Here is a 20,050-nt window from a genome sequence, read left to right as displayed (position 1 = left end):
AGGCAGGATTTAATCCCATCCACTCTGCCAAAGCACAGCCCCCACACCACTCGAGGGATATCAACAGACTACCAATTTACTACCCTGAGACAAGGCTGACTGTAGCTCACGGTGATTCTAGCAGCCGTGTTTAGCACTAATTGAAGTTTTATTTAGTGCTTTATCCGGGTAGCCAGAGAGTAGAGCATTGCAGTTGTCAAATCTATAAGTGATAAAAGCATTGATTAGCTTTTCTGCATTATTTTGGGGCAAACGTTTCTGATTTTTGCAATGTTACGAAGATGGAAAAAAAATCGATCCTTGAAATATTCTTGAAATGTTCGTCAAAAGCGAGATCAGGGTCCAGAGTAACGCCAACATCCTTCAGTTTTATTTGAGACTGTACAACCATCAAGATTGTCAGATCCAACAGTAAATCCCTTTGTTTCTTGGGTCCTAGAACTAGCATCTCTGTTTTGTCCAAGTTTAAAAGTAAAAAAAATCCACCATCCAGTTCCTTATGTCTGAAACACAGGCTTCCAGGGAGGGCAATTTTGGGGCTTCACCATGTTTCATCGAAATGTACAGCTGTGTGTCGTCCGCATAGCAGTGAAAGTTGACATTTTGTTTCCGAATGACATCACCAAGAGGTAAAATATATAGTGAAAACAATAGAGGTCCTAAAACGGAACCTTGATGAATGCCGACATTTACAATTGATTTGTCAGAGGACAAACCATCCACAGAGACAAACTGATATCTTTCCGACAGATAAGATCTAAACCAGGCGAGAACTTGTCCGTGTAGACCAATTAGGTTTTCCAATATCTCCAAAAGTATGTGGTGATTGATGGTTTCAAAAGCAGCGCTAAGGTCTAGGAGCATGAGGACAGATGCAGAGCCTTGGTCTGACGCCATTAAAATGTGATTTACCACCTTCACGAGTGCAGTCTCAGTGCTATGATGGGGACTAAAACCAGACAAGCGTTTCATATACATTGTCTTCAGGAAGGCAGTGAGCTGTTACCCAACAGCTTTTTAAAAAATGTTTTGAGAGGAATGGGAGATTCTAGTTGGAATAGGGTCCAGTATGCAGCTTGCCGGTTTAGAGGCCATGACTATTACGATGAATGTCAAGAGATACAGGATTAAAAAAACTTGAGTGTCTCCATTGATCCTAGGTCCTGGCAGTTCTGTTTTACTCAGGAAACCTTAGCTTTGGAGAAATATGCAGATTCAAAGTGGAGTCTGTAATTTGCTTTCTAATGATCATGATCTTTTAAATCGAAGAAGTTCATGAATTTAGCACTGCTGAAGTGAAAGCTATCCTCTCTTGTTGAATGCTGTTTTTAGTTAGCTTTGCGACTGTATTAAAAATAATTTTAGGATTGTTCTTATTTTCCTCAATTAGGTTGGAAAAATAGGATGATCGAGCAGCAGTGAGGGCTCTTTGATATTGCGTGGTACTGTCTTTCCAAGCTAGTCGGAAGACTTCCAGTTTGGTGGAGCGCCATTTCCGTTCCAATTTTCTGGAGGCTTGCTTCAGGGGTCAGGTATTTTCTGTATACCAAGGAACAAATTTCATGTGACAAATGTTTTTTGTTTTTAGGGGTGCGTCTGCATCTACGGTATTACGCAAGGTTACATTTTGATCCTCAGTTTGTGGTTAACCGATTTTTGTCTTCTGAGGTCCTTGGGTAGGTGGAGGGAGTCTGGAAGGGCCTCTAGGAATCTTTGGGTGGTTTGATAGCACAGCTTTCAATGATCCTTGGTTGGGGTCTGAGCAGATTATTTGTTGCGATTGCAGATGTAGTAAAATGGTGGTCCAATAGTCCGGGATTATGAGGAAAAACATTTAGATCCACAATATTTTATTCCACGGGACAAAACTAGATGCAAGGTATGACTGTGCCAGTGAGTAGGTCCGGAGACATTGTTGGACAAAACCCACTGAGTCGATGATTGCTCCGAAAGCATTTTGGAGTGGGTCTGTGGACTTTTCCATGTTAATATTAAAGTCACCAAAAATGGGAATATTATTTGCCATGACTACAAGGTCCGATAGGAATTCAGGGGACTCAGTGAGGAACGCTGTATATGGCCCAGGAGGCTTGTAAACAGTAGCTATAAAAAGTGATTGAGTAGGCTGCATAGATTTCATGACTAGAAGCTCGAAAGATGAAAACAGTATTTTTTTTTGTGTGTGTAAAATTGTTTTTGCTGTCATAAATGTTAGCAATACCTCCGCCTTTGAGGGATGCGCAGGGGATATGTCACTAGTGTAACCAGGAGGAGAGGCCTTATTTAACACAATAAATGTATCAAGCTTGAGCCATGTTTCAGTCAGGCCAATCACATCAAGATTATGATCAGTGATTAGTTCATTGACTATAACTGCCTTGGAAGTGAGGGATGTAACATTAAGTACCCCTATTTTGAGATGTGAGATATCACAATCTCTTTCAATAATGACAGAAATGGAGGAGGTCTTTATTCCAGTGAGATTTCTAAGGCGAACACCGCCATGTTTTGTTTTGCTCAACCTAGATCGAGGCACAGTCACGGGTTTATACTACTATCTGTACTTACTGGTGGCACAGACGCTGTTTCATCCTTTCCTACAGTTAAATTGCCCTTGCCTAACGATTGCAACACGGCTATCCTCACCATAAGACCATAGTTCTCCTGTATATTATGAGTACAGCGACTGCTATTATTTGATGGCGAAGTGTTAATGTTACTACTTAGCTTTTTTGGGTGGTGGAGGTCCTGTCGAACCATGTCCAGATGTATTTATTTAACCTTTATTTAACTAGGAAAGTCAGTTTAAGAACACATTCTTATTTACAATGACGGCCTACCCCGGCCAAACCCTAACCCGGACGACGCTGGGCCAATTGTGTGCCGCCCTATGGGACTCCCAATAATGGCGAGTTGTGATACAGCCTGGAATCGAACCAGGGTCTGTAGTGACGCCTCTAGCAGAGATGCAGTGCCTTAGACCGCTGCACCACTTGGGAGCCCAGATAAAGCGTCCGGGGTGAGAAAGTTGAATGAAAAAAGTTTAGCGATGAAAAACAGAGATGTAGGTAAATGTATTAAAAGTCAAAAACGAAAAGCTTGGCAGATAGCCAAGTAACAACAGACAGAACGGAGACAAGTCCGGAATTAGTGATTAAGTCAATCTCTCTACTACTTTGAGCCAGGAGAGATTAACATGCATATTGTTAGCTCTCCATGTACATTTAAATCAAATCCCAAATCAAATTTTATTGGTCACATACACATGGTTAGCATATGTTATTGTGAGTGTAGCGAAATGCTTGTGCTTCTAGTTCCGACAGTGCAGCAATATCTAACATGTAATCTAACAATACCACAACAACTACCTAATACAGACAAATCTAAGTAAAGGAATGGAAAAATAATATATAAATATATGGATGAGCAATGACAGAGCAGCATAGGCAAGATGCAATAGATGGTAGAAAATACGATATGTACATATGAGATGAGTAATGCAAGATATGTAAACATTATTAAAGTGACTAGTGATCCATTTATTAAAGTGGCCAATGATTTCAAGTCTGTTTGTAGGCAGCAGCCTCTCTATGTTAGTGATGGCTGTTTAACAGTCTGATGGCCTTGAGATAGAAGCTGTTTTTCAGTCTCTCGGTCCCAGCTTTGATGCACCTGTACTGACCTGGCCTTCTGAATGGTAGCGGGGTGAACAGGCAGTGGCTCGGGTGGTTGTTGTCCTTGATGATCTTTTTGGCCTTCCTGTGACATCGGGTGCTGTAGGTGTCCTGGAGGGCAGGTAGTTTGTCCCCGGTGATGCGTTGTGCAGACCTCACTACCCTCTGGAGAGCCTTGCGGTTGAGGGCGGTGCAGTTGCCGTACCAGGCGGTGATACAGCCCGACAGGATGCTCTCGATTGTGATCAGTAAAAGTTTGTGAGTGTTTTGGTGACAAGGCAAATTTGTTCAGCCTCCTGAGGTTGAAGAGGCGCTGTTGCGCCTTCTTCACCACGCTGTCTGTGTGGGTGGACCATTTCAGTTTGTCGATGTGGATAGGGGGGTGCTCCCTCTGCTATTTCCTGAGGTCCACGATCATCTCCTTTGTTTTGTTGACTTTGAGTGAGAGGCTATTGTCCTGACACCACACTCCAAGGGCCCGAAAAATAACCTCTCACTCAACGTCAACAAGACAAAGGAGGTGATCGTGGACTTCAGGAAACAGCAGAGGGAGCACCCCATCCACATTGACGGGACAGTAATGGAGAAGGTGGAAAGTTTTAAGTTCCTCGGTGTATAAAGCACGGACAAACTGAAATGGTCCACCCACACAGACAGTGTTCAAAATGATAATCAGCTAGCTAGCTAGTTAGCTAACTATGTTGGCGCCTTAGTCTCTTCCTCCCAATGAGTCTCTCGCGCCAGACGACTTACTTCTGCACGTGAGACTAGATCTGCTTTATCAGGTACAGATGGCCCTAAAGCAAAAAGATAATTGTAAGTAACTTGTAAATAAATAATCATAACAGTCATGAGAGCTTGGGACCTGATAAACGGATCAACTACATCCAACAAGAGTCCATGGACAGAGGGATACACTAGCTAGAACCTTATCATCGTACATCTGGTAGAACCAAAAGTTGGCAATTAGCTCCTATCTAATATCTTAGCACCATGTTTATCTAGCCAGCTAGCTAGCTAACACAACAGATTAAAGGGTTAGTTATTGTAATCTTTACTAACTGGTCACATAGCTATCTGCTTAGCTAGCTTGCTTATTGCATGAATGTCCCGGGATGTCGACACGAGCCTTATTATTAGTGAAAAACTAAACTAATATTTTCAACAGGAGTTTGATTTAGGTCACTGTCAATTCATCCATTTCTCAATACTGCTCCTTTCTGTTGGTGAATGAGCTAGCTTGCCTCTGCTGATGAAGATCTTGTACAGTGCTTGTGGCTCAGGGGTTGAGTGGCGGCTGTCATAGTCCCTCTACAGAGCAAAGAAGCTGCTATCGGCTAAGCTGATAAAGAAGGGCCGATATCGGCCTAATATATTGGCTTGGCCAATTTATCGGTCGTTCTCTTTTCCAAATGTCTCTAACGGTCCCCCCTGAGTGAGGATTCTAATGTGTGTGATGTTAGAATTAATTGACTGTATGCAGACATTTGCACATCTCCAGTCAGAACAGTACCTGGCCAAACGTTTTCCCCCTGGTGCCCGCATTGCCTCATTGTTGGTTTCCTTACTAATAATTCCTGTGTGCGTTCGTGTCAAAGTAAGTGCATTATTACCTTGTTATCCAATTTCTGTATATCGTGTTATGTAATTTCTACTGTAGCACACTGTATTTATGTGTGGAACATAGTGTATTCTGTGTGTTCCTTTATAACCGCAGCCACACAAGGTACTGATTTCATAACCTCTATGGTGTTATACTCAATTGCGCTTATGTAGTTACGTTTTTCTATTAGTTCTGTAAAACAATGTTAATGCTAATAGCATCAAATAAGTATTAGCTTGTGTTGTATCCTGAAGCTGCCCAGGCTGGCCTTATCATGACCATTGCATTGTCCTGTATTTGGCCTACATAGCTCTGCCCTGCCCCCTTGTGGAGCTCTTCAGTTATTATGTTAGTTGTAGTATTGTTTTATTGCTATATCCTGATATTGTATTCTAATTGCTAATAAGTCCTCTTTGATTCTGTACTTTCAGAAACCACACACACATACAGTATTGAACATAACTTGCCAACATCATAAGTGGAACTGGACATATTTTGTGCCCGAAGATCGAAGACAGCTTTTGTATGCTAGCAACATACTGTTTGGAGAGGGAGTAGGGAGTGGAGGGGATGATTAGGGAGTGGGGAAGTGGATAAAATATTGTCAATATAATTGCATAATGGAACTGTATTTAATTTATGTGAACTGTCTGTCCAATTACAAAAAAGGGGGCTTTGAACTCCAGACTGGGACTCATCAAAGCCAACAGCAGGGCCAGGAGGGATGAAATGGCTAGAGGTCTTCCAGCTACCGCCAACCTACTGTACTTTACCGACTGTTGATCTGCCTACATCACCACCAGCATCTTCAGAGGGACCTGGGACTTTGTCAGTGGGCTATGGGTCCTCAGATTCAGGATGCTCAATGGCCACAAGCTTGGGGGGCAACTCTTCACTGTCAGAATCTCCCTAATTGCCGCATTTATGAGTTGTCTCCTTTTGAAAGACCTTGCTAATGCTACACCTTAGCCAACTAGCTACATTCATAAACAACAACACTGAATGGCTTCAAGTGAGTGTCGGGTGACATGATTTATAATTTTTTTTACCCCCTTTTCTCCCCAATTTTTTGTGGTATCCAATCGCTAGTAATTACTATCTTGTCTCATCGCTACAACTCCCGTACGGGCTCGTATGGGCTCGTACGGGCTCGGGAGAGACGAAGGTCGAAAGCCATGTGTCCTCCGAAGCACAACCCAACCAAGCCGCACTGCTTCTTAACACAGCGCGCCTCCAACCCGGAAGCCAGCCGCACCAATGTGTCGGAGGAAACACTGTGCACCTGGCCCCCTTGGTTAGCGCGCACTGCGCCCGGCCCGCCACAGGAGTCGCTGGAGCGCGATGAGACAAGGATATCCCTACCGGCCAAACCCTCCCTAACCCGGACGACGCTAGGCCAATTGTGCGTCGCCCCACGGACCTCCCGGTCGCGGCCGGCTGCGACAGAGCCTGGGCGCGAACCCAGAGACTCTGGTGGCACAGCTAGCGCTGCGATGCAGTGCCCTAGACCACTGCTCCACCCGGGAGGCCCTCCGGGTGACATGATTGGCAGCCGGTGTGGTGATTAGGGTTGTCCCCGACAAAAAAACAAAAATGGATTGGTCAATTTCTTTTCATATATAGATACATCCTATGTTTTAATAAAATCAACTATATGTAGGCTACTGAGCTTGTCAGATTTATTTTTTTTGTTAAGCACTGCGATTTAAAAATGAAGACACAAATTACTAAAGAGGGAGCCAAAGATCAATACAGCCTAATTAGAAGAAAAAAACCTGTTCACAGTACCGGAGCACCAAGTCTCGGTCCAAGACGCTTCTAAACAGCTTCTACCCCCAAGCCATAAGACTCCTGAACAGCTATTTGCATTGCCCCCCCCCGCCTTCTACACTGCTGCTACTCTCTGTTATTATCTATACATAGTCACTTTAAAACTCTACCTACATGTACATATTACCCTAATTACTTTGACACCAGTGCTCCCGCACATTGACTCTGTACTGTTACCCCCTGTATATAGCCTCCACATTGACTCTGTACCGGTACCCCCTGTATATATCCTCCACATTGACTCTGTACCGGTACCCCCTGTATATAGCCTCCACATTGACTCTGTACTGGTATCCCCTGTATATAGCCTCCACATTGACTCTGTACCGGACCCCCTGTATATAGCCTCCACATTGACTCTTGACCATACCCCCTGTATATAGCCTCCACATTACTCCCTGTACCGGTACCCCCTGTATATAGCCTCCACATTGACTCTGTACCGGTACCCCCTGTATATAGCCCTGCTATTGTTGTTTACTGCTGCTCTTTAATTATTTGTTATTCTTATCTCTTACTTATTTTTGTTGGTATTTTCTTAAAACTGCGTTGTTGGTTAAGGGCTTGTAAGTAAACATTTCACATTTCACTACACCTGTTGTATTCGGCGCATGTGACAAATACAATTTGATTTGATTTACACTTCAGCTACTACAGCAACTGAAATGACTGCAACACTTAAAAAAGAGAATTGTATTTTTGGACAAATCATTCTCTAAACCCCAACTACATTTTGTAATAAATTATGTGTAAATCGAGCACGTTGAGGTGACTAAACTGCTTGGTATAACCCTGGTTTTTAAACTGTCACAGTCAAAACATATTGATACAACAGTAGCTAAGATGGGGAGAAGTCTGTCCATAATAAAGCGCTGCTCTACCTTCTTAACAACACTATCACCAAGGCAGGTCCTACAGTCTCTAGTTTTGTCACACCTGGACTATTTGTCGCACCTGGACTATCAGTCGTGTGGTCAGGTGCCAAAAAGAGGGACTTACAAAAATTGCAATTGGCTCAGAACAGTGCGGCACGGCTGCCCCTTGGATGAACACAGAGTGCAAAAGTGAATAATATGCATGTCAATCTCTCCTGGTTCAAAGTGGAGGAGAGATTGACTTCATCACTACTTGTATTTGTGAGAGGTATTGACATGCTGAATGCACCGAGCTGTCTGTTTTAAACTTCCATGCATACCCCACAAGACATGCCACCAGTGGTCTCTTCACAGTCCCCAAGTCCAGAACAGACTATGGGAGGCGCACAGTACTACATAGAGCCATGACTACATGGAACTCTATTCCACATCAGGTAACTGATGCAAGCAGCAGAATCAGATTTAAAAAAACAGATACAAATACACCTTATGGAACAGCGGGGACTGTGAAGCAACACAAACATAGGCACAGACACATGCTTACACACACAATATACGCACTATACACACGTACACAAGGATTTTGTGTTGTAGATATACGGTAGTGGAGTATGTGTCTGAGGGCACACATTTAGTGTGTCGTGAATTATGTCATGAATGTATTGTAATGTTTTAAAATGTTTATATTTGCCTGGTCTGTGCGCTCGTTGCACTCATCCTCTGCTTGCGGTACCCATCCGCTGCGCTTTCTCAACAGTGTTTGCTTGCTCAATGATGCTTCATCTTGCTCGACAGCGCCATCTCGCTTCGGTGGACTTTCGAGGCTGATTTGATGCCATAAAATAAATTATACACATTAAACAACACATCCATATATGTATATACACATTAAAATGCACATCTATATAAACAACAATGCATGAAAAGCAAAACACAATCATAAAAAGGACACATTCTTCAGTAAAAAAGATCCCAGCTATCTGAAATGCCCTAGAGGCACCAATTCCTCCAATTCTAAAGTGCTTTGGGGATCATTCGGCGTGTAAGGTGCAACTTCTTTTTAAGCAGATCTACCCAACTCGGTGGGGATAGAAGGGATCTCCAGTTAGCCATCCCTGAGACCGGGTCGGGTATGTCATAAGTCTATAAATTAATAATGAAGTAAGGTGGAAGTTTATGCAGGAGGGCTTTATACAAAACAAAATGAGCGCAATACATCCATCTACAACACTTCTAAGAGGGCCAGCCTACTTTCTGAATGCGGTGATGTGTACTGAACCTATCGGCCATAATAAAGCGTAGAGTGCTGTTATAAACTGCGTCCAATGGCTTCAGTACAGTGGCAGCTGCATTCCTATAGACAATATCCCCATAGTCTATAACCGCTATGAATGTCAACAGCATGATTTTGTTTCCTGCTATTTAATGAAAGACATGGCCTATTCCTATAAAATAAGCCCATTTCAATTCTTAATTTCTTGACTAACTCATCAACATACATTTTTTTAAGATACGTTTTTGTTAATCCAGATGTCTAGATATTAATAAGCGGGGACACGATCAATGAGGGCATAAATCATCAAATACATTTTTATGGCCTCTAGGCTGCTCGTTATGGCGCACACCTGTCACCATCGTTACGCGCACCTGCGCATCATCAGATTCACCTGGACTCCGTCACTTCCCTGATTACCTTCCCTATATATGTCACTCCCTATGGTTCCTTACCCAGGCGCCATTGCTTCTGTTTCAGTTTCATGTCTGTGTGCTCTTAGTGTTTCTTGTTTTGTATTATGTTCCATTTATTTTATTAAAACACTCTCCCTGAACTTGTTTCCTGACTCTCAGCGCACAACGTTACATATACTGGGTTTTACTTGCATTAAGTACCAATTTTAGTTCAACAAAGGCTTTCTGCAAAACAATGAAGGCAGATTAAATCTCCAAAAGAGCCTGGTCAACCATGGCGGCAATAGCATGCACAGCAGTGTCATCTGCATACAGGTGTATGTAAAAAACAAATCAAATGGTGTGTTTATATAAACCGAAAAAAGTACAGGACCTAAAATCGATCCCTGTGGGACACCTTTTGTAATGTCAAAACCTGACTTAACACCACCACAAAAACACATTGTGTCCTGCCTGTCAAGTCATTTTCTGATCCATACTGATTGCAGACAATCTTTGAATCAATATAGTGGTCAACAATATCAAAAGCTTTCAATAAGTCAATAAACAGAGCAGCACATTGCTTCCTCCGATCCATACCCTTTACCACATAATTTAACACCCAAGGTTGTAACATAGATGGTGCTATGACCTGGCCTGAAACCAGACTGGTTTAATAACACTTAGAATACATCTCGTGGCTAGGAAGGATCTCAGCTGACAGTTGATTCATGATTTAAAAACATTGCTAGCCAAGATAATTTTGAGGTAGGGCGATAATTATTTAGGTCGGCGGGGTCACCACCTTTGTGGAGAGGGAGGACATGGTCTGCCTTTCAAACCATGGGGAAAGTCCCCGAGATTATTGTTTAGATAAAAAAAATGTCAATGACTCTACAATCAGGGGAGCAGAAAGCTGCAGCATGAAAGGATCAAATAAAAAGCCTGCAGAGATAAATCAAATCAAATGTATTTATATAGCCCTTCTTACATCAGCTGATATCTCAAAGTGCTGTACAGAAACCCAGCCTAAAACCCCAAACAGCAAGCAATGCAGGTGTAGAAGCATGGTGGCTAGGAAAAACTCCCTAGAAAGGCCAAAACCTAGGAAGAAACCGAGAGAGGAACCAGGCTATGAGGGGTGGCCAGTCATCTTCTGGCTGTTGACTAAAAGCATCACATCTAATTTTTCTCAGTAATGATGCGAGAGTCTGACACAACTTGCTTAGTCAGGAAAGGCATTTCCACGCCACATGCGTTAACTGTTTTCCCAAATTTAGACGGATCACTTTTCTTAAATGAGGAAGTACATCCATTTCTCAATTGCCTTTAACACTGCCAATCAGCTATCGAGTCAGTTTTTCTAGCCTTGGCCCAGGCCTGATTTTTAGCATCCTAATGAGATCTGAAAGTTCTATAGAGAACCAATGAATTGTTCTATTTTTAACTCGAAGGTGTTTAAAGGGGGTGTGTTTGTCTGTCAGAGATCAAAATAGATTAAGTTCTAGAGCCAATTCAGGGTCCGGCATGCAGCTGATAAAGGAAAGCTCAGAGCAATAAAAAATAAAAACATTATGTGAGGAACAATGTTTTTCTGTTTGGTATCTTGAATACATACAATAGGACAGTGATCACTGATGTCATTAGCAAAGACACCACTCAATAAGTACTTGTGGAGGCAAATAAGTACTTGTTTGTCAAAATTAGTGAGGAGTTTTGATGGGTTTCTTACATTCATCTAAATCAGGTTAAAGCCAAGACGAACAAATATTCTTCAAATGATCAGAGGCCGGGGTAAAAAAATCCAGGTTAAAATCTCCTAAAATAATTAATTCAGATGACAGAAAGGTTTGAAATATTCAGAAATATTATCAACAGCATCTGTTATTGCAGCAGGGAGGTGGGAAATCCCCGCTACAAACACATGCGTATAACCAAACACTTTTTGGGGATAGTGACACTTATAGATCATGATGCCACATCATGCATCCAGACATCAAGGAGGTCCATCTTTGACATCAAGCGTTGCACGTTTACGTTCAACAGCCCAAGCCCTCTACGTGATTTGAAAACCTAGCTAGTCTCCATATTTGTGAAATTCACAATAGAACTAAAAGCACTTGTTGAGAGAACCACTAGCTGCTGGATTGACAGAGGTATTCCTGGATTGACAGACATTCAGGGGAGTTACAGAAACATAAATGAGGGTACTTTGCTGCACTTCTGCGGGACATAACATGCTTTTCATGTCTGCTGTGCTAATTATGATATGGAGGACTGGAGCACTAACAGACCCGGACCATCAGTCTCTAAAACAGTTTGCAATGTTGCTGGAATTAATGCTGGAACCCCTTCGGTTAGGTGAATCCTGTCTCTTTTTCCACTGTTGTCTTTATTTCAGCTACAGGTGTTAACAGGCTAATGGAGTAGTGTTTCCACTGCTTACATTGACAGTAGCACAACTATTAGGGGATGAGCAGGGTCAAGGCTGGAAAGGTCTCGGTTCACAAACCCCGTAATGTCCGACAGCGTTAGTTCACCTGGTACTGTGAGGCTAGACTTGATAATTGATACCAAAGGGTTTTGTCTTGTACAGTACACCCCACCAGCAGAAGGGAAATTCATAACATAAAGCAACTCAAAAAGGTCATATGTAAGCCCATTTTCAAATTGCCCCTATATAGTTAAACCAATCAAATTGCGGCCATATAATTCAACCATTCTGGGCCTTTCAGATCTTCGTGAGGGATCAAGTGGGGTTAGGCCATTTATATACACTCACAACCATTTTAAAAGGTACACACACACTGCCTGGGTTATAAGCTGTGTGTGTCACTCGCTCACGCACACAATCACAGGTACTCATAAAAGGTCAATTGGCCCTTCACCAGTGTATGGTATGATGCAGTTATAATGTATTATAAGACTTGTCATGAGCATGCATGACCTCCCTTATCATCTTATTGTTAACTTATATTTATGATCCTGAAATGCCATATTTACATAAGTATTCAGAGCCTTTACTCACTACTTTGTTAAAGCACCATTGGCAGCGATTACAGCCTTGAGTCTTCTTTGGTATGACGCTACAAGCACCTGTATTTGGGGAGTTCCTCTCATTCTTCTCTGCAGATCCTCTCAAGCTCTGTCAGTTTAGATGGGGAGCGACACTGCACAGCTATTTTCAGGTCTCTCCAGAGATGTTCGATCGGCTTCAAGTCCGGGCTCTGGCTGGCCTTCTCAAGGATATTCAGAGACTTGTCCCGAAGCCACACCTGCATTGTCTTGGCTGTGTGGTTATGGTCGTTCTCCTTTTGGAAGGCGAACCTTTGCCCAAGTCTGAGGTCCTGAGCGCTCTGGAGCAGGTTTTAATCAAGGATCTCTTTGTACTTTGCTCCGTTCATCTTTGCCTCGATCCTGACTAGTCTGCCACCATCATGCTTTACCGTAGGGATGGGGCCAGGTTTCCTCCAGACGTGGCGCATGGCATTCAGGCCAAAGACTTCAATCTTGGTTTCATCAGACCAGAGAATCTTGTTTCTCGTTGTCTGAGATTCTTTAGGTGCCTTTGGCAAACTCCAAACAGGCTGTCATGTACAGTACCTTTTACTGAGGAGTGGCTTCCACCTGGCCACTCTACCATAAAGACCTGATTGGTGGAGGGCTGCAGAGATGGTTGTCCTTCCGGAAGGTTTTCGCATCTCCACAGAGGAACTCTGGAGCTCTGTTAGTGACCATTGGGTTCTTGGTCACCTCCCTGACCAAGGTCCTTCTCCCCCGATTGCTCAGTTTGGCCGGGTGGCCAGTGCCAGGAAGAGTCTTGGTGGTTCCAAACTTCTTCCATTTAAGAATGATGGAGGCCACTGTGTTCTTGGGGACCTTCAGTGCTGCAGACATTATTGGTACCATTCCTCAGATCTGTGCCTCGACACAATCCTGTCTCAGAGCTCTACTCACAATTCCTTTGATCTCATGGCTTGGTTTTTGCTCTGACATGCGCTGCCAACTGTGGGACCTTATATAGACAGGTGTGTGCCTTTCCAAATCATGGTCCAATCATTTGAATTTACCACATTTGGACTCCAATCAATTTGTAGAAACATCTCAAGGATGATCAATGGAAATTGGATGCACCTGAGCTCAATTTCGAGTCTCATAGCTAAGGGTCTGAATACTTATGTAAATAAGGTATTTCTGTTTTTATTTTTAATACATTTGCAAAAAATGTCTAAACCTGTTTTCACTTTGTCATTATGGGATATTGTGTGTAAATTGATGACACATTTTTTTTATTTAATCCATTTTAGAATAAAGCTGTAACATAACAATGTGGGGAAAGTAAAGTGGTCTGAATACTTTCCGAAGGCACTGTATAAAGAATTATACCTGCAGGCTTTAGGTAAAGTGTTACCAAAACAGGTCAATGTTGCCTTTCTACATGACCAATTCAGGAAACATAGGCTAAGCAATGAAACAGTGACATTCAACGTTTGTTTTGAACTAACACAGCCACTCTTCGCCCCAACCAGGACTTGATAGAGCTCCACCTCACCTACTGCAACAACCTATCAGCTCACAGCCTCAGGACTTTAACTAGATTCCGCCAGACCCTGGTCTCCCTCAGCCTGTTCGGCTGCAGCCGCATCTTCTATCGCAAGGGTGGTGCCCCACTGGCATGCGACGAGGAAGAGGAGGAAGATAGGCCGGCCTCCAGACAGGCACTGGACACAGACTTCAGCTTCCAGGGCTTCAACCGGCTGCGGCTGCTCAACCTCGGGGGTCTGCCTGAGGAGGTGGACGCTGAGGCTCTGCTCAAGCCCCTGCCGGCCCTCACCTCTCTAGACCTGTCCGGGGTGCCGCTACCCAAGGCTGCCTTCCTGGCCCACTGGAAGGAGAGGCTGGCCTCGCTAGTGCTCTACAATGTGGACCTCTCCGAGGAGCTAATCAACACGGTGGTGGAGCTGGGACACCTCAGGTGAGCTGGGAAGGGTGAGGTAAAGGGTTTAATCTTGATAACTGCCTCAAAATTGTTTCTTTTTTGGGCACCTTGGTTCTGGAATATCCATCAGAATTTGCTTGATTTAGAGAGTTCAAGTTGAGAGTTCAAGATATGCTGCAGGATACTGTGTGTGTCATTGTTTGTTTTAAATCCTAGACCATGGCTAGGTGATGATTATAGATGTAGGGTTTTGAGCAATAATTAATCAACAAGAACTGTTCATCATGATGATGAATTTATTATCTTGAACTCTCAGCTTCTCAAATTGAATTATCTAAATCAAGCAAACATCACTCGTTGTGCAGTACACTTGTTACATTTTTTTGTACCCTTCTTTCTATGTTCCCTAGGCACCTGGATATCTCCAGAGAGCGCACCTCCAAGTGCAAGATGACCCGTAAGATCCTGACGGCCATTGTGCAGGGCCTAGTCAACCTGGTGTCACTGGACATCTCAGGTCATATCATGCTGGACAACTGCACAGTCCCACACTTCGAGGAGGCCATGGGACGTCCAAGGTGAGCTGCTTCTATGACACTAGCTTGTAAACTCAACAAAAAAAGAAACGTCCTCTCACTGTCAACTGCGTTTATTTTCAGCAAACTTAACATGTGTAAATATTTGTATGAACATAACAAGATTCAACAACTGAGACATAAACTGAACAAGTTCCACAGACATGTGACTAACAGAAATGGAATAATGTGTCCTTGAACAAATGGGGGGTGTCAAAATCAAAAGTAACAGTCAGTATCTGGTGTGGCCGCCAGCTGCATTAAGTACTGCAGTACATCTCCTCCTCATGGACTGCACCAGATTTGCCAGTTCTTGTTGTGAGATGTTACCCCACTCTTCCACCAAGGCACCTGCACGTTCCCGGACATTTCTGGGGGGAATGGCCCTAGCCCTCCCCCTCCGATCCAACAGGTCCCAGACGTGCTCAATGGGATTTAGATCCGGGCTCTTCGCTGGCCATGGCAGAACACTGACATTCCTGTCTTGCAGGAAATCAAACACAGAACGAGCAGTATGGCTGGTGGCATTGTCATGCTGGAGGGTCATGTCAGGATGAGCCTGCAGGAAGGGTACCACATGAGGGGGGAGGATGTCTTCCCTGTAATGCACAGCTTTGAGATTGCCTGCAATGACAACAAGCTCAGTCTGAGGATGCTGTGACACATTGCCCCAGACCATGACAGACCCTCGGTATAACGCTCATTCCTTCGACGATAAACGCGAATCCGACCATCACCCCTGCTGAGACAAAACCGCGACTCGTCAGTAAAGAGCACTTTTTGCCAGTCCTGTCTGGTCCAGCGATGGTGGGTTTGTGCCCATAGGCAATGTTGTTGCTGGTGATGTCTGGTGAGGACCTGCCTTATAACAGGCCTACAAGCCCTCAGTCCAGCCTCTCTCAGCCTATTGCGGACAGTCTAAGCACTGATGGAGGGATTGTGCGTTCCTGGTGCAACTAGGGCAGTTGTTGTTGCCATCCTGTACCTGTTCTGCAGGTGTGGTGTTAGGATGTACCGATCCTGTGCAGGTGTTGTTACACCTGGTCTGCCACTGCAAGGACGAGCAGTTGTCCGTCCTGTCTCCCTGTAGCGCTGTCTTAGGCGTCTCACAGTACGGACATTGCAATTTATTGCCTTGGCCACATCTACAGTACTCATGTCTCCTTGCAGCATGCCTAAAGCACGTTCACACAGATGAGCAGGGACCCTGGGCATCTTTCTTTTGGTGTTTTTCAGAGTCAGTAGAAAGGCCTCTTTAGTGTCCTAAGTTTTCATAACTGACACATTAATTGCCTACCGTCTGTAAGCTGCTAGTGTCAGTTTGTGCAGTTTGTCTGGGTGTCAAATGGGGTGTCAAAATGTGCAGTTTGTCTTGTCTTTACTATCATTAACTGAAGACTTAGTTTTATCAAAGATTCTCTGTAATTATTATTACGCGATTAAACTGATTAATCATGTAACTGTAATTAACTAGGAAGTCGGGGCACCAAGGAAAATATTCAGATTAAAGTTATAATTTTCCTAATATATCTTTTCAGATATTTTCATATCTGATCAATTAGTCTTCTTAATTAATGAATTATTTACTTTACCTCACGTTAGTCTCATTCCAAACGTCGTAAATTGTTGGTTATCTGCAAGAACCCAGTCTTCACTATGAGTCATCCATACATCAATTGTCTTAAATCATTTATTTATTAACTTCTTGTGAATAGGGGGGCGCTGTTTTCACTTTGGAAAAAATCGTGCCCGAATTAAACGGCCTCGTACTCTGTTCTAGATCATACAATATGCATATTATATTATTATTACTATTGGATAGAAAACACTTGGCAGTTTCTAAAACTGTTTGAATTAAATCTGTGAGTAAAACAGAACTCATTTGGCAGCAAACTTAATAACAGGAAATGAAAAATCTGAAAACGAGGCTCTGTGTCAGGGCCTGCCTATTCAACTGGCTTTTTTTTATCGATCTGTATGCACTTCATACGCCTTCCACTAGATGTCAACAGGCAGTAGAAGGTTGAATGGGGTGTCTAGCTTGATGTGAGGCCGAATAAGAGCTTTTGGAGTGGCAGGTCCGGTCTTTTGTCAGTTTTCGACGGCGCGCAGGGGAACCTCACATTGTCTTCTGAAAAGCGTTCGGTATACACTACGAATTGCTCCGGCTCTCATTTTATTTGATACATATGATAATAACATCATAAAGATGGATTTTCAACCGAGTTTGACCAGTTTATTCGAAGTTTATTGGGAATTTTGGAATTTTTCGTTCCATGCGCCAAGAGATGAAGGACACGTGCGCTCCACAATGCTAGCCAAAGTTGCTAATTCGACAGAAGAAATGGACATTCTAAAAACCAAACAATGATTTATTCTGGACCTAGGACTCCTTGCACAACATTCTGATGGAAGATCAGCAAAAGTAAGACAACATTTATGATGTTATTTCGTATTTCTGTGTAATATGTTGACTCCAACACGGCGGAGAATAGGTGAGCGCTGTCTCACAATAATACTGTATGCTGTAGTAAAGTTATTTTTTAAAAACTAACACAGCGGTTGCATTAAGAACCAGTGTATCTTTCATTTGCCATACAAGTATTTTTATGTAAAGTTTATGATTAGTTCTTTGGTTAGATTAGGTGAGTGTCCAAAATATCTCCGGACATTCTGGTGAATTGTTGCTACGTATTCACAATGTATAACCACGATTTGCAGCTCTAAATATGCACATTTTTGAACAAAACATAAATGTATTGTATAACATGATGTTATAAGACTGTCATCTGATGAAGTTGTCCAAAGGTTAGTGATTAATTTTATATCTATTGCTGGTTTTTGCGAAAGCTATGTTGGCGGTGAATAAATGTTTTTGTGTGTTTGGCTATTGTAGTGAGCTAATAGAAATATATATTGTGTTTTCGCTGTAAAACACTTAAAAAATCGGAAATATTGGCTGGATTCACAAGATGTTTATCTTTCATTTGCTGTACACCATGTATTTTTCATAAATGTTTTATGATGAGTATTTATGTATTTCACGTTGCTCTCTGTAATTATTCTGGCTGCTTTGGTGCTATTTGTGATGGTGGCTGCAATGTAAAACCAGGATTTGTAGCTATAAATATGCACATTTTCGAACAAAACATAAATGTATTGTATAACATGATGTTATAAGACTGTCATCTGATGAAGTTGTTCAAGGTTAGTGATTCATTTTATCTCTATTTGTGGGTTTTGTGAAAGCTACCTATGCGGTGGAAACATGGTGAAAACATGCCGTTGTGTGTTTGGCTATTGTGGTTAGCTAATATAAATACATATTGTGTTTTCGCTGTAAAACATTTTAAAAATCGGAAATGATGGCTGGATTCACAAGATGTTTATCTTTCATTTGCTGTATTGGACTTGTGATTTCATGAAATTATATTATATGATATCCCTGTGGCGCTAGGCTAGGCTATGCTAGTCAGCTTTTTTGGTGAGGAGGGAATGTGCCCTAGTGGGCTAAACCGGCATGGCGGCTTGTTAGACAAAAGGGGAGTGGGGGTCAGATGAGAAGTCACTACAGAGTTGATAATTATAACAATTGAAATGCTAATCCTTTGCACATGAACGCTCACTCATTCGGGAACAATTGCAATCAATATATATATATATACGCTCAGTGTGTCGTCGGGATCTCTGCTGAAAAGTTAGTTTCTGTTGGAGAGTTTCCGTCCTCTCTCTCTCTCTCTCTCTCTCTCTGTCGTGGATAGAGTGGATTGTTCAGAGTGACATTCATTCATGTCGTTATGGATAGGTGTTTCGGCGGTTGTCGTTCTTCGCGTTCAATGATACCGAATTCCTAGCTGCAGACTAGTAATTAATATCAAAGACTTGTTCTTATTCTGTCGGTATCGATAGTCTAAGAGTTTAACCACGTGGGATGGTTAAAAGATTCAGCAGTCTGGTCTCAAACCTTGGCCCTCTCGTTATCGAGGTAAGCTGGTCTGCAACCTTTGTCCTCTCGTGATTGAGAGAAACATGGTCTGGTGATAGAAAACCCGAGTGGGGGTTTTATTCGGAAAGTCAGAAAGGGCCTTTCTCAGGATGCCCGACCATAACTGTGCTCATGCGCGGTCCTCTGATTTAGTTAAACTCAAAAGGGAATTGGAGTTTCCTTCATTAAACAGTCCAAAATCACATTACACAATTTTACAAACAGTATCATCCTCACTCATTCATCTTATACAACAATTAGATGTAAACCTCATATCTGAGGTTATTATATAAACAGCGTTATGGTAATGTGGTCCTATTGTCTCCCATGAGTTTCACCAAGTTGTAACAAACGGACCAGTTCGTAGCTGGATTCTTCACCGATCTTTTATACCTTCTCTGGAACATAAATGTTGTTCGGACCTCAAGTTCTGTGAGGTGGAAGAAATTCCTTTGTTCACTATGAAAATCTGTCTCTATACTGTGGCCATGAGGAGATCATCTCCTCCAGGAATTTACGACCTCTCTGACCACAGCAGTCTAGTTGTAGGAGGTAAGGAGAGGGGGATGGGGCTTGCTGTACCCAAAGAGGGCAACGTCATGACAAGTTGCAAACCGTAGTCTGGCTTTTTAATGGCGGTTTTGGAGCAGTTGCTCCTTCCTTGCTGAGAGGCCTTTCAGGTTATGTCGATATAGGACTCATTTTACTGTGGATATAGATACTTTTGTACCTGTTTCCTCCAGCATCTTCACAAGGTCCTTTGCTGTTGTTCTGGGATTGATTTGCACTTTTTGCACATAAGTACGTTCATCTCTAGGAGACAGAACACGTCTCCTTCCTGAGCGGTATGACGGCTGCGTGGACCCATGGTGTTTATACTTGCGTACTATTGTTTGTACAG

At 42.8% G+C, this 20,050-nt stretch overlaps 1 protein-coding gene across 4 annotated transcripts in view; it reads left to right on the top strand.

Moving 5' to 3' along the window:
- LOC111963771 (protein zer-1 homolog) overlaps window positions 1–20,050 on the top strand; it is a 58,525-nt gene that overhangs the window by 16,371 nt on the left and 22,104 nt on the right. For all 4 annotated transcript variants that reach the window (XM_023987265.3, XM_023987264.3, XM_023987267.3 and 1 more), the window contains 2 exons: window positions 14,180–14,625; window positions 15,000–15,167. In XM_023987265.3, coding sequence (XP_023843033.1) covers window positions 14,180–14,625; window positions 15,000–15,167 — 614 coding nt within the window. The remainder of the gene's footprint in view (window positions 1–14,179; window positions 14,626–14,999; window positions 15,168–20,050) is intronic.

The sequence above is a fragment of the Salvelinus sp. IW2-2015 genome, linkage group LG5, assembly GCF_002910315.2.
Source record: "Salvelinus sp. IW2-2015 linkage group LG5, ASM291031v2, whole genome shotgun sequence".
Classification (NCBI taxonomy): Eukaryota; Metazoa; Chordata; class Actinopteri; order Salmoniformes; family Salmonidae; genus Salvelinus; species Salvelinus sp. IW2-2015.
The sequence above is the reverse complement of the archived record's forward strand: the minus strand, read 5'-3'. Positions and strand labels throughout refer to the sequence as shown.